The following is a 14,754-nucleotide window of genomic DNA, read 5'->3' as shown; positions in this document are numbered from 1 at the left end:
CCCAAGGCGGCTCACCATAACACTTCTGAAAACATACTGCAATACTACTACTACTACTTTGGCCTGGAGCTTTGCCCTGAGGAGGAGGCTGAGAGAGAGAGTGACTCTCCCCGGGACTCAGCCCTTGCTCCTCCGGAACCCCAAGACCACTCGCCCTATCTATAGCATCGTAGCATCAATATCATCCGCCTCCCTTCCCTGGTTGCTCCGCCAGGGGGCAGCAGCAGCAGGCGCAGCGGAGGCGGCAGGGCCCCTCCCTCTCGTCCAATCAGCCCCCGAGCTGCCCCTGCCCCACGTGGCCCCTCGGGCTCCCATTGGCTGCCACCGCCTTATCCCCCCCCGCCGGCCTGGTGCTCTTGCTTCCTTTCTTCCTTTCTCTTGTTGTCCTGCCCCGTTCCCTCCATCCCTCCCTTCCTCCTCCTTCCTCACTCAGCCTCGGCTTCTTCCACTTCGAAGACGACCGCCCCCCCCCCCCGAAGAAAGCACAATCCGGAGCAAGGCGCCCAGGAAGGAAGGAAGGAAGAGGGGAAGGAGAAAGAGAAGGAAGGAAGGCGAGCAGAAAGGAGCGGAGCGGAGCCCGTCTGGCCGCGTGCTCCTGGGGCTGGTTCCTTGGAGCCCCTCCCCGGCTGGACCCGGGAGGAGGCCTTTCCCTCCTTTTGGGGGGCCTTCCCCAGGGAGCCTCCCCAGGAGACCCGCCGGTTCCCTTCGGCTCCTCCTGGCGGCGGCGGGGGCTGCTGCTGGGGCCAAGGAGCCGGGCTGGGCTCCTAGGATGCCCGGGAGCGGCGCCGGCGCCGGCTCCTCCGTCTCGGCCAGCCCTCCCTCCAGCGCCTGCCCTCCGCCGCCTTCCTCTTCGGGGGTCCCGGGCCCTGAGCCCCTTCGCCCTCCCCAGGAAGAGGGCCGGCCATGTATCCCCAGGGGAGGCACCCGGTGAGTGGGGCGCTGCGGGGGGCTGGGCTGGGGAGGGGCGCCCAAGGGACATTCCCCCAAGGGACCCCTTTTGGGGAGGCTTTTCCCTAAGGACACCCCCCCCATTTGAGGGGGCTTTGCAAGGCCCTCAGTTGGAGGCAGGGCTTCCAGGGTTTGGGGGAGGCTTTTCCCAGGGACCCCTTTGCCCTTCCAAACCATTTGGGGGCAGAGAGAGGCTGCCGATGCCCTGAACTCCCCCAGTTTGCTCCGGGTCCCTCTCAGTGGCAGGGCCTTTATTCTGAGGACTCCTTGCAGGGCTTTTTCAAGGCTCACCCCAAGGCTGCTGCTTCCCCTATTTTTTTGGGGGGAGGAGGAGGGAGGCCATTTTGCAGCCCCCCAAAAGTGCCTTTCCTTCCCTTTTCGGGTGGCTTTGTTTTAGGGAGGGATGGCATTCCTTTTGCAGGGCTCTTTCAATGGGCTGCATCCACATTGGAGAAACAACCTGGTTTGGCACCGCTTTAACTCTTTCCTGGCTCTGCTCTGGACCCCACAACAAACTCCAACTCCCAGAATGCCATAGCCTTGAGCCAGGATGCTGGAAAAGTGGTGCCCAAGCAGGTTCTTTCTGCCATCTGGCTGCATCCCTGGCCTTTCTGGGGGAGCCCAAGCAGCCCCCCTCCATGCCCATGGCTCTTTCCCTTCTCCCTAGGCACCCCACCAGCCAGGCCAGCCAGGCTTCAAGTTCACCGTGGCCGAATCCTGCGACCGCATCAAGGACGAGTTCCAGTTCTTGCAGGCCCAGTACCACAGGTGAGGAACCCGAACCCAGAACCAAAGGAAGGAGGAGGAAGCAAACACCGCCATTGTCAGCAAGAAACAGGGCCACCAAAATCCACCTGGAGTTATTCCAGCCGCTCAAAAGAGGAATATGATTGCAGTGCAATCCAGGGCAGCGTTTGTACTTTGTGCCGCAGTCTTTGCAGTTGTGTTGCAATGTGTCCGTTTTGTTGTGATGTGACATTTTGGTTGTGTGGCATCCTTGCTCTCTCTCTTTCTCTTTTTGGGGCTGGTTTTGGAGCTGCTTCAGGAGGGTTTTGCAGAGGAAAGGCCTCAGGAGGTCAAAGGCCCCCTTAAAGGAGTTAGTAATATTAGTATTAAATGAGTATATGTTGCATTTATCCCACTCTTTAGAAATGCTCTTTAAAAGGGGGGCTGGAAGGGGGCAGATGGGTTTGGGAGCCGCTTTTGGTGCTTGCCTCTTTGGAAGTGCTTAGCTTTTCACTTTTAGTGTTATTATATTTATTTGTAGCCTGCTCTTTCCTACGTGTAAAAAGGAATTAAATGATTAACAGTATTGAAACAGACAGTTATTCAAAGACTAAAACACATTTTGAGAAGATAGAAAGGTAGTTTGAAAAGGCCTGTTCCCTGCAAGGAGCCCCCCCTTCTCTCTCTTCCTTCCCTGCCTCTGATCCCTTGTTTGTTTGGCCTCATTTCCCAGGAAGGGGAAATCCCCTCCTTGGCCTTTTCCTCCTCTCTTGTTCTCCCTCAGGGGCTTGTTAACCACTTTTGAAGAGCCTTAAGGGAGCTGCAAAACCTCCTCTCAGTTTCCTGGCAAAGGGGATCCCTCTGGAAGGAAGTCCCATTTCTTTTAGGGAGTCCAGTAACATCCAAAGAATGATAGATCCCTTTACGAGGCCAAGCAAAACGCACAATTGCATGCTGCAAGCTTTCAGAGTCACACTGGCTTCTTCTGCGTTGGGCAAACAGGAGAAAGAAATGGAAGATGTCAGTCCTAGGCCTGCCTTTTGCTGTTTCTGGTCTCAGTTCAGATGTTTAGGGAGGGCTATCTGCAGGCATTTTCCGAGTCCGTTTGCATTTCAAAGTAGACATTTCCTTGGAATCCAGCATGTCTCCTTCCTTTGCGAAGGAAGGGAAGTTGAGGGTTGTGTTGAGCATTGGCACTAAAGGCCCAAAGTAGTCCTGCATGCCCACCTTCTCCCCTCAAATCTGGTTTTGCATTGATAGTTTTTATATATAGGATTTTTGGGCTATGTGGCCTTTTTCTAGAAGGAATAGACTCTTCTAGAACCCGGCCACAGAGCCCCAAAACCCCACAAAAAACTGTGGATGCTGGACATGAAAGCCTTTGACTTCCCATTGCTTTTGCATTTATTTCTTGAGGACAATTACCTCTTTGTTGCAGAAAGTCAACACGCACCGGAGAAATTCGGAGCGGAATCAATAAAGCAAACATGACGTCTATGAATTGAAATGTATAAACAGTTAGAAATCCAGCCGTATCCCCTACTAGTAGTAGACAAGGTCACCATCTTGTACAAACTGCAATGAAAGTGTTTCCTCCGCCTTCGGAGTTTATTGAAGTGAAAGGCCAAAAACCACAGGAAATGCAACTCATAGCTTCAGATTTCTGCCTTATTATTATTATTATTATTATTATTACTACTACTCTTGCCATGGATCATTCTGGCTTTAAAAAGAGATCTTCCATGCCTTTGGTAAACCAATGAACAAATCCCAGAGGCAGGGCTTCTCTTTATCAGCTTGGATCACCCTTTTTGGGAGCCCAGTGAGTTTCTCTCAGGAGATCAATCTGAGCCATTTTTCTTCCTGTGGAATTTGAAACGCCTCCGCACCTGTCTTGTGTCCCTGGACTTACCTTTGTCAAGGTTAAAGAGACTTTGAACATGTGCAGATTGCCTTCCCCCTTTCATTAAATGAATGTATCTGGTCAACATGTGTGCAGAATTAAGAAGTTGGGATTACCAGGCCCCTACTTCTCCTCTGCCATCTTTGAAAACCATAGCAATTTGTGAACTTCTGGAGGCTGTGCCCAGTCTGTACTTCCCAGCATCCCTCCTCCAAGGGCTGCGGTGGTTGGGGCTGGTGGGATCTGTAGTCCAACCACACATGAAGGGCTGCAGCTTTCCCACCTCTAACCCATGGCTGTCTTTCCTTTTCCAGTCTAAAAGTGGAGTACGATAAGCTTGCGAATGAGAAGACGGAAATGCAGCGCCATTACGTGATGGTAAGAGACCCGTCCGGCTGCGCCTTTTTGGCAGGGAGCTGCTTGGGAAATGGGAGCATCCAACCCTAATTTGTGAACAGGGTGGATCCCACCTGAAACATCCGGTGGATCCTGAAAGCACATGCCCTCCTTCAGTGCACCCAGCTGGCATGAATGGGGTGGACCCTTGGCAGGGATTGTGGTTCTCCTCTGGTCTTTCTGGCTTTGTCCCTGCGGATGCCATGAGATGAAAGGCTAAAAGTGTTGGAGAGTTTCCTTGGACACACTGAGCTCCAAAACACACTGCGGAAATAATCCAGTTTGAGACAGCTTTAAGTGCCCTGGCTCAGTGCTAGAGAATCCTGGGAACTGTAGTTTATTGTAGCACCAGAGCGCTCTGACAGAGAAGGCTAAATGTCTCACAAAACTACACTCCCCAGGAATCTCCAGCATTGAGCCAGGACAGTTAAAGCAGTCTGAAACTGGATTATTTCTGCAGTGTGTTTTGGACCTGAGTCCATTTAGCTTTGGTTCTTGCTAGCCAGGAAGGTCTTACTATGCAAGCAACATTAGTTTTGGAGTTAATGCCACAAACTCAGAGAGCGTGAGGTCCCTCTATGGAACTCACTGCCACCTGGTTTTAAGAAAGAGATGGGAGGAATGTATACAGGTGAGGACCATTAAGGGTGCCAAGTGAGGAGAGCTGTGTCTCTCTTCCAGCATTAGATGCAGGATTAGGTTCCTGGGGAGGCAAGATGGAGGGTGCAGCAGCCCTTTTGTCTGGCTAGTGGGCTTCCCATGCTGGCAACTGGGCCTTTGGTGTGATCCAGGTGGGTTCTTCCTAGGTTCTTCTATCCTCTTCAATCATGCCACAGTTTTCTCCTTTGTTTTTCATTTATGGACCCATAGCTGGCCCTCCCGTCTCCTTGCCATTTCCCCCAAATCCAGGCCATGTTTTTTGTTCTCTTGGCTGACCCGCCAATGAGGCATGTTTCTCTCTTTCTCTGAACCAAACCGATCCAAGCATCAGCAACAGCTGGCTGTGTTTATGTGCCACAAGGACACATTCTCTTTCCAAAACTCTTCTCCGTTCTGTGTTTCTCTCTCTATGCATGCATGCAAATGTGGTTTGCATTTTTTTCCTTCATGGGAATCTCCCAGCAAAAACCGATGGCCCATGGAGCAGGGCCTGGCTTGCCATCGGCCGTTTGGAGCGTCCCCAGGCCTGGCTGGCTGGGAGCAAGCGGGCTCCCTGTGGTTGTGCAAATGCTTCATCACAGTGGTGTGTGGTCACTTTTGCCTTTGCTCAGAGGAGGAGGAAGAAAAGGGGGGCTTTTCCTCTACTATTGCCGTTGCTCTTGCTAATCGTCATCTCTGTGGTTGTGGCTCTTGGGCAAATGGGGCTCTGGGCAGGAGGTTAATGGCTCTGGTGCAATTGGCTGCCAGGGAACACCGCTTGGAAAAGGGTCAGGTATGCAGAGCTGGGGACAAAAGAGGCAGAAAGGCTCCCTTTCCCTTGCAAGACATAACATTGCTTTCTTTTTCTGTGCCTATCATAGTCATCCTGCATTTGGGCAGCTGAAGTCTTTGGCTGCATCCACATTGCAGAAGTAATCTGGTTCAACGTTGCTTTCCCTGTCAAGACACATAAGACTTGTGTTCTTTCTTTTTCTGTGGCTACAATAGTCATCCTGCCTTTGGGCAGCTGAGGTCTTTGGTTCCATCCACACTGCAGAAATCATCTAGTTCAACATTCCATAGCGTTGAGCCCTGGCGGTTAAAGCGGTGTCAAACCGGATTATTTCTGCCTTGCAGATGCAGCCTAGGAGAGGAACCTGCTTTTCTGTTTCCAGAAAAGCACAGCCCATGTCTCAGCATGCCTTCACATCGACTCTCAGCTCACAGTAACCCTATCTCAGGGTTTTCTTGGTCATTTTTATTATTCAGAGGGGGCTTGCTTTTGCCTTCCTGTGAGGCTGAGAAAGTGTGACTTCCCAGGGTCATCCAGTGCATTTCCGTGGCTGAGCAGAGAGCTGACCTCTGACCTTCCTGGCTAGTCCTAAATCCAAACCACAACAGCACTGGGTCTCCTCAGGAGGTTGGGGGGGGGCAGGACAAATAGCCTTGGGGCCACATGCCCCCCCAACATAGATAGAGAGGCCAGTCGGGAGTGGGCTCCCTCTCAGTCTAGACACCTTGGTTTCCTGTGCTTTAGGCCCATGCGCTCCCATCCTGTTTTGTGGCTTGTGGTCTGCTGAGCCGTGTGTGGTTAACAGCCTGGTTGTTCTGTGGGTTTGCTGAGAAATAAATCCTTCTGTATCTCTTGGGGTTTTACTCTCAGGTAAAGGTATCTTGTGCCAAAGGGATGCTCTCTGCCATTAACTGCAGCCTTATTGGAGTCACTCTGACACACACATACATTTCCGCAAGCGTTCTTCCCGCATATGGGGCAATTTTCTTGTGTGTTGCAATCCTTGCAAGAACCCACAAAGGCATGTCAGCAGTAATATGGGAGCATCCTTCCCGTGTTGTAAGTGTTGGCAGTTGGGAGGAGCTGCTTGATGTGGCTTAGAGAAAACATTTTGTGGAAAGCCATGGGGTGACTTTATAGTTGGCACTGCTGCTGCGTCTCTGTCCCACGATCTCCATGGGGCATGCCCTGTTGGCTGCAGCAGCTGCCCTTGCACCAGTAATGGAGTTGTAATATCCACCTGCCCAAGTAGCCCTGAGCACATCTGCTTTTGGAAGCTAAACAGAGTCAGGGTTAGGCCTTTTGGATGGGGGGGTCACCAAGGGGAAATGCCCGCAGTCGCCAGCTAGGGCTAGGAAAATACCCCACTTGAAACCCTTGGGAAAGTCATCGTTGCCAGTCCAAGCTGGGAATACTGGATTAGAAGGACAAAGGAATGACTCAATGCATCCCATATTCCTGTGAAGGAGCTTGGTCACCAGTATCTCCAGGTTGGGCCACCCTAGAGAACCGCTACCTATGGGGCTAAGTGGCCCAAGGTCTTGGTCCAGTTGGAGGGCACCTTCCCACAGTCCTGATGTGTCCATAGTCTTGAACTTGTGCCTCTTGGGAAGGAGGTAAAGCTATGCTTTTCCCAGTCGTGCACTTTGATGTCCCTTACTGGGTTCTGCTGGTTGCCAGGTGGGGAGATTTCTGGGAAGCACAATGTGTTGCAACCCAGTCTGGAGGGGCTGAACGGAGTTGTTGAGTCAGTCTTTTGTGTGGGCTGTTGCACTTCCAGGGCACATGCGGTTCATGGCTGGCTTTCTCCTGAGTAGCTTTTGGAGGGAGGAGAAGCAGAAGCCTTGTCAGAGCATTGTCAGCATGTTCAAGAGATGTGGCACAGCTTCCTTGGCTGCTGGGCCAAAATCAGAAGCAGAAGTGACTTTGGGAGGGGGTTTGGTGGCATCGGTTGGGTGCTTGTTTCTCATGCAAGTAGCAAAGAGCCTTTCCCTTATCTTGTGTTGTTTTCCTTCTCTCCCCAGTACTATGAGATGTCCTACGGCTTGAACATAGAAATGCACAAGCAGGTGAGTGGCTGCGTTGGGGATTGCGCTGTCTGGAGGGCTTCCATCTTTGTTTCTCCTCCTTTTGCCCTCCAAGGCTCCATAATCGGGTTGTGTGTGGTGGTGGTTGTGGCCCTTGACTTCTCCAGGACCACTCTGCAATCTGCCCAAAATTAAAACTAAAACTGTGGATTGCCTCTCCTGGAGACTGGTGGGCATCATTTCCTTTTATAAAGTAAGTTGCAGCCTTGTGACATTTACCCCCAAAATCATTTTTGCAGAACTAAGAGTGGACTTCAAGGGGCTTCTGGGCTTTCTTCACCTTTTGTGTTCATGTTGGTCCCTGTTATAATGGAAAGTGTTTTAGTAGTGTTGTTGTTGTTGTTGTTGTTGGGAGAGTTCAGTGGGAATTGTGGGGTGGAAGATAGTGTGGGGATGCTGCCCCTCGGACTGGATTTAGACAGAGATGCCATTGGAGCGTTCCAGGATGGGGCAGTTTGGAAGTAATTTCAAGTTTTCAAAATGGTTTTAGTTTGATTCCCCAGCAAGGCTCTGCTTTGTGGCTATAGATGCTGGCTTGTTTTTGTCCAGTAAAGACATGGAGTTTTGTAGTTGCTACTTTTCACCATTTTGGGGTTGTTGTTGCTCCTGTTTTTCCGCTTTCCTCTTTTGGGATCCCAGCCTGGGTCATGAGTTTGGGTCCTACAGGGATCCCTCTCCTATTTTCCGTGGGAGGAGAGGCTTGGAAAGAGTTAACCTCCTCCTTGTCCTTTCTCCCAGGGAGATAAGCATCATCCCTATCATGAGATGACTATCATGTTCTTGCAACTCCACCTGTTTCTCTGGAGGAGAGGCAACTTCTGTCTTACTCTTTGGCACTCCGTGTAATGGCTCCTTGCCTCCAGGGCAAAGACATGGGAAGCTGCTTGGAGAATGTGTTATTTCTTTGCTCCCCTGATCTTTTCTTAAAGCCCTGGGAGCCTACATCAAAGAGCAAAGCGCTGGAGATCAGGACTGATCAGTTTTCTTTGCTGGCTTTTTAAAAATGAAATAGGTGGTTCTAGGCAAGCCTCTTGGCCAAGATCTGCAGATGGCGGGCGGGTTGTGTTTGTGTTTGTGTTGCAAGGAGAGTTTCGCACTGAAAGTGCAGTCGCCTGCACAAATCAGGAAAATTGTGTGAAAGTGGCCCCAAGGAGGGTAAAGTCGAGTTTGTTCAGCATCGCGGTTGTTGTCCATCTTCTTTTTCCTACAGTTTGCTTTGCTGGCACAACTGGCAAAGTTGGGTGGTTGCGCTTCAAATATATTTGCTGCCACACTGTAGAATTAATGCAGTTTGACACCACTTTAATTGTCTTGGAATCCTGGGATTTGCAGTTTGATGGGGCACCAGAGCTCCCTGACAGAGAAGGCTACATTATCTCACCAAACTACAAATCCCAGAATTCCATAGCAGTTAAAGCAGTGTGCCAAACTGCATTAATTCTGCAATGCGGATGCAGCCTGGGTCTGGAGGTTTGCACCATTCTCACCGATGTTAGATGAAATTAAAAAGAAATAAAGCCAACTAACCTTCTCCTTCTCCCTCTATGGCTTTATTTGTTTCTGTTCTGCCTTTTCCCCATTCCTTGGCCTTAAGGTAAAACAGACATAGCTAAACATTTTTACATCATGCAAAAGTTAAAATACAATTAAACTATTAGTAACATTAAGAGCAATTGAAAACATGCCCAACTCTTAGTACAATTAAATGCAACAGAGACATTAAAGGCTTTTTAATAAAGCACATGAGAGCCAGCACGGTGTAGTAATTTGGGTATTGAACTACAGCTCTGAAGATCAGGATTCGAATCCTCGCTCTGCTATGGAAACCCTTTGGGTGACCGTGGGCGAGTCACACTCTCTCAGCATCAAAGGATGTCAGTGGCAAACTTGCTCTGAAGAAACCTTGCCAAGAAACCCCTTTATAGGTTTGCCTTAGGGTCGCCATAAGTTGGAAACAACTTGAAGCCACACAGCAATAACACATTGTATTGTAATGCACATTGTAATAAAGGCATTTTTGGTACAGATTGACAGAAATGTCCTTCCAAAAAGCACAGAACAAAAACACTACAGCGGCCAGGAGTCTATTTCTGGTTTTGCAAAAGAAGTATAGTGGGCCCTTGGTATCTGCTGGGGTTTGGATACCAAAATCTGTGGATGCTCAAGTCTCATGCAATACAATGACAAAGTGTGTGTCTGTGCAGTTGCTGTGTGCTGGCAAGTCATTTCTGATTTACGGCGACCCTATCATGGGGTTTTCTTGGCGTGTGTGTGTGTATTTTCAAAATACTTTCAAATATACCATATAATATAAAGCTGTAACTCCTCACTTTAGCTGTTCTTTCCCATAGCATTGAGCCATGGCAGTGAAAGTGGTGTCAAACTGGACTATTTTTGCAGAGCGGATGCAGCCCAGGAGGGACAGTTAACCTTTCTTTGGTAGAAAAGAGAGTCTGGGAAGTCGGTGCCAATGTTGGGCTGCCCTTTTCCCTCCTCTTGCTTTGGCAGCTGGAGGGAAGGAAGGATTGCCTTTGGAGGAAGAGAGGAGAAGGAGGAGGATGAAGAAGAAGCATCTCCCCCTTTTCCTCCCTTCCCCAGTTCCCCCTATAAATCCCAGCCCTTAATTGCAGTGTGAATTCTGTGCAAACTTCTCTGGCGACCCGCTTGGCATCAACAGTGGCAGGGACACAATCAAGCTGCCCCCCAGGAGACCCTTGAATAATTCATGCGGATGGATGTTTGTCTTTTGAATGCAAGAAAACAAAGAGGGAATGTCTTGCCAGAGTCTGGGGAGGGTTGGAGGAAGCCGGAGGGGCTTTCTGGAAGCCTCCATTTTGCCCTCATTGTGAGCTGGTTTTCATTTTCCTTATCCCTATTAGCGTTTGCTGGTGTGAAGAAGCGAGGAAGGCTGTCTGGAAAGCAGCTTGCAAAGGGGAAGCCTTGTGATTTTCCTTCCCCAGAAATCAAGGGCATGGACACATTTGTTATGGCATGAGCTTTTGTGGACGATGGTGGTCTGCTCTTTCAGGCGCACTAAGCACTGGCTAGCATTTTGTGTGTTTTATTTGTGCGTCTATGGTGCATATGGTTGGGAAGTACAATTGGAGATCATGACTTTAGGGAAATACCTAAATGCCAATGGTTGCAAGGTGCACTGGAAATGGACTTTAGGGAAATGCCGAAAGTGCTGGCAGGACTTTTTGGTAATAGGCCCAACCCCAGCCTTTCTCCACATTGCCCTTGTATTCATTTATTCTTGAGGAAAGGGTTTGTGCTGTAGGGATATAATCCTTGGCCACTTTTGTTTTCAAAGGAAGCAATGAGTAATTCTAACTGTCTTCTTCCCACTGGAAAAACTCCAGTTTTTGGAGACAGCATTCTCTGCTCCTGTTGTGCTCTGCACAAAATTCACATATTTTTACACAGAAAACTACACTTTCTGCACAGGAAACAATGGCCATATACAGACAGGCCAAAATAAAGCTGCTTTGGGTCACTTTAGAGGTATGCTGTTTACATGATGCATGCATCCGAAGAGTCCGGAAGCTGCACCGGACTCAGAGCATACGCCACGATCCCTTACTTGTAGAGGCACTTGGAGGCTTCCGTGTCAGTGGAGTGGTGAATACGCTCCGGGTTTTAGGCTGAACTTTAAAGGAACTTTCCAAAGGGCCGAACCGTATCTCCCAAAGTAGATCCATCCACTTTGGGTGCAGAGCTCCTTTAAGGATTTGGGACAGATTCACTGTCCTATTGATGTGGTAGACACCAGCCATCATGGGAACCAGGAGATCAACTTGGGAGGTTTACGGTCTTGGCTTTGCCGGTCAGTTTCATGGTCAAGGGGGCATCTGGGGTCCTTCCCCACAAAGCCAAATGTTTCCAACTTCCATAGTCTCTCTTCAGTGGTGCTCTTTTAGTTGGACACTTACAGTTGGATTTGTTTGGGTTGGGGTCCTCTGAAGGTTTGCAATGCCCCGGGTTTCTGAGCATCCATTTGCCTTGATGGCTACTTAGCCCCTTGAGCTGGTGGCCAGACACCAGCCCTACCTTCCCTCTGTCCCTTCCTCCCCATATCTTCTCTGTATCTCTGGAACCCCTGGCTTCAGCATTTGCCTTTTTGCTTCACCGGTTGGCCTTGTTTCCCCTTTCTTCTGCTTCTGCTGGTAAATCCGTAATAACTGGTTGTGCCCCTGTCCTCCCGCCTCCCATCCTTGCATTTAATTCTCGACAGCAGCAGCGCCAGCCGCCCTCCGTCCGGGCTAATAACATTTTTCTGCCGCCGCAAATAGCTTTCAGCGTGCCTTGGAGAGGCTGCCTGAAGAGGGCTCTTGAGTGAGAGGGAGACAGCTGGAAGTGCCCCTAATTGTCTCCCCGAGTGAGAGCTGCCGATGCTCAAGGACCTTATTTTCATCTGCTTAGAGAGACAATATTCGGCTTTCAACAAATGCAAGAGGCACTCGGGTGGAGGGCCAGCCACCTCCAGCCCCTTCTGACTTGGGGGGAAACAGGAGGGGGCACCCAGCAGAAACAGCAGCAGCAGCAGCAATAGGAGCCTTCCCTAGTGAATGGGTTTTCTGAGAACGGTGCCCTCCACCCAGAAAGAAATCCCCATATTTGAGGGGAAAGGTGGCTGGCGACTCCCATGTCGGTGGCTGTGAGGATGGAGAATGCCCTCCAGGTTTGAGCTCAATGGGTCAAGGAGCTGTCCAAGGGGCTGCGAGAGGGTTTGGCACTTTGGAGAATATGTTTGGAGTTCAGGCTAAAACCTAGAGTGGATCCACTGCCTCTGCCAATGTGGGGGCCACTATCCGCCATGGGGTTTCTTGCACTTCTCCTCCAAAGAGCATTCCCAAGTGGAGGTTTGTTCAGTTGCTGTTGAAATGATGGCGGGGTCTTGATCTGACCCAGAATCATGGCAGATGGTGGGGGGGGGGCTGTGTTTGTGGAGGGGGGCCCACTGAGTGAAATGAGGTGTAAATTTTATTATAGACCATTACTTGACTAAAATTTCTAGATTTATACATGAGTATGTGCAATGCATGTCCATGGAGGTCATCCCTCTGCTGCTGTGGAATGTCCCCCTTTCTGCCCTCTGTCTTTCTTCTCCCAGTCCCCCCAGTGCCTCCCAGCATTGTCTCCCAGTGTTAATTTGCAGAGTGGTGGCATAATGACCCTGCCTTGGCCTTTGGCATTGGAGGAGGAGATCATTTTGCAGCCAGGCAGCAGCAAAGGAGAGCCAGTTGTATAATGTTCTGATGGAGATTAGTGGTCCAGGGTTGCCATGGAAACGGGAGGATGATGAATTGAGGTTAGTGCAAAAGGGGGGTCTCTTTGGTCAGCCTCTGTTGGAGTGAATTCCTAATCAGTCATTTCCCCATCCTATGAAAAAAGAGGGAGAAATACTTTGAAATAGTTTGCTAAATTGAGCATTAAATGGGAAATGTAGCTTTAGTCGAAGTCGGTTCTTCCCTTCCTCTTCCATTACCTCTCTTCAGACAAGTTGGCTTCCTAAACTGCACAGTGGTGCAATCCAGTATCTCTGGTGGAGCCACGCCAGGGATATCAATATTCAGGTTCCATTCCTTGCAAGCAGGAACAAACTTTACTGTTTTCCTCCTCACTGTGCAAAAATTGTCTGCACAGCTTCCAAAGACTGTTTCAGCTGTTAGCTACTGGGAATCAGTGTGCAAATGAGTCTTATAGCACCTTTGTGATGTAAATAAGAGAAGCTGGAAGCATGAGCTTTTGTAGACTGGAGTCTGCGTCCTCAGAGGCATGAAGTGGAAGGTCCAGGAACAGACATTAAGGAGAAAGTAGGCTCAAGTCTAGGAAAGCTCATGCTTCCAGCTTTATTCTCTCACTTAGTCTCAAATGTGATGATCCCTTTGCAGACCGGTTTTCCAGGCTAACATGACTGTGTCTTTGAACTCTACAATCACTGGGAAGTTCTTGGCTCTCTGAATGGAGTGAGTGTAGTGAGCTCAGTCCTTTTCCCTTCATTCTGCATCCAAGAAATCATTGCTACTCAGTGGCTGCAAGCCTTTTGCCAAGGCCTCTGCTTCGGAAGCCTCTTCCCTCTCGTCCTCAATGTGATGGAGCAGCTGTGCAATGATTAATAACCTCTCTTTTCTCTCTTCCTTTCAGACGGAGATTGCAAAAAGACTGAACACGATTCTAGCTCAGATCATGCCTTTTCTGTCCCAAGAGGTAAGAAGTGGTTTGGATGCTCAGTAACAACTGGAATGAAAGATAGGCAGGATTTGAGTGGCATCGTGAGAACCGTCTGCGGTGTGAACCACATTGGGTCCCATGTTGAGAGAAAGGTGGGATGCAATCTGATTAAATGAATGAAGCCAGTGAGGCCGGGGTCCCCAAAGGCGAGAGTGAGAAATAAGTTGGGTTAAGAAGCCTTAAGGCGCAGCTCCCAGTCTGTTGAGCGTGTGTACGCGGGTGTAATTTCTCCTGCCCCTGGAGACACGGGTGGCCCACAGATTATATTTGACATTGAGCCGATCTCATTATTCTGGCTTCCCTTGCCGGGGGGCATCTCAACATTATGCTTCCCGGAGTGCGCTGAAGGTTTATCGACAGAATTCTCTGGGGTTTCCTTGCAGATATTGACTTGCCCCGACCCCTTTCTGGCCGCTTGAGTTGGCCTGGATCTCAAGGGTTAGGCTGTCTTTGGGGTCCCGTTGCCCTGAACTCACACCTGCGCTCCTTGTTTGTGTGTTGTGCGTGCTCCCCCTCCCCACTTTCTCTCTCCGCAGCACCAACAGCAAGTGGCTCAGGCTGTTGAGCGTGCCAAGCAGGTCACGATGACAGAGCTGAACGCCATCATCGGGGTACGTGGAGTTCCCAATCTGCCTCTCACCGTGTGTATACCCCTTTATTCCTATCATTTACCATAAAGCAGAGACGGCCCACCCCTTGCAGTGGTTTCAGAGAAGGGAGGCGCTTGCAAAAGCACCTGCATGTGACTGTGTTTTGTATGGGGCAGAGGAAGGCAGGAGAAGCATCTCATCTGAGACACTGGCAGCATCTAAACAGATGTGGGGAATTGTGTGCCAAAATTTGATTTCAACCATGGACCTGACTTTGGCCTAAGCCTCCATTGTTTTCTCTGCCTCTGTCTGTAAAATGGGGTAACTGAGACCTTCAGAGATTTGCTGTGGGATCAATGGGGCTTATATGATGCCAAACAGTTTGGATGCTTGTTTTCACAAACCATTTTCTTGCTTAACTGAGACCCCATCACTGGC

At 49.9% G+C, this 14,754-nt stretch overlaps 1 protein-coding gene across 8 annotated transcripts in view; it reads left to right on the top strand.

Annotated features, from left to right (window-relative positions):
- The first annotated feature begins 361 nt into the window (after positions 1 to 361).
- Positions 362 to 14,754, top strand: part of TLE3 (TLE family member 3, transcriptional corepressor) — a 33,691-nt gene continuing 19,298 nt past the window's right edge. For 2 of the 8 annotated variants that reach the window (XM_042473214.1, XM_042473213.1), the window contains exons 1-6: positions 364 to 927; positions 1,616 to 1,716; positions 3,892 to 3,955; positions 7,430 to 7,474; positions 13,640 to 13,702; positions 14,272 to 14,337. In XM_042473214.1, coding sequence (XP_042329148.1) covers positions 904 to 927; positions 1,616 to 1,716; positions 3,892 to 3,955; positions 7,430 to 7,474; positions 13,640 to 13,702; positions 14,272 to 14,337 — 363 coding nt within the window. In that variant the 5' untranslated portion in view covers positions 364 to 903. Of the gene's footprint in view, positions 928 to 1,615; positions 1,717 to 3,891; positions 3,956 to 7,429; positions 7,475 to 13,639; positions 13,703 to 14,262; positions 14,368 to 14,754 lie in introns of all 8 variants that reach the window. The other 6 variants (XM_042473209.1, XM_042473208.1, XM_042473218.1 and 3 more) reach the window with 5 other exon arrangements.

The sequence above is a fragment of the Sceloporus undulatus genome, chromosome 6, assembly GCF_019175285.1.
Source record: "Sceloporus undulatus isolate JIND9_A2432 ecotype Alabama chromosome 6, SceUnd_v1.1, whole genome shotgun sequence".
Lineage (NCBI taxonomy): Eukaryota > Metazoa > Chordata > Lepidosauria > Squamata > Phrynosomatidae > Sceloporus > Sceloporus undulatus.
The sequence above is the reverse complement of the archived record's forward strand: the minus strand, read 5'-3'. Positions and strand labels throughout refer to the sequence as shown.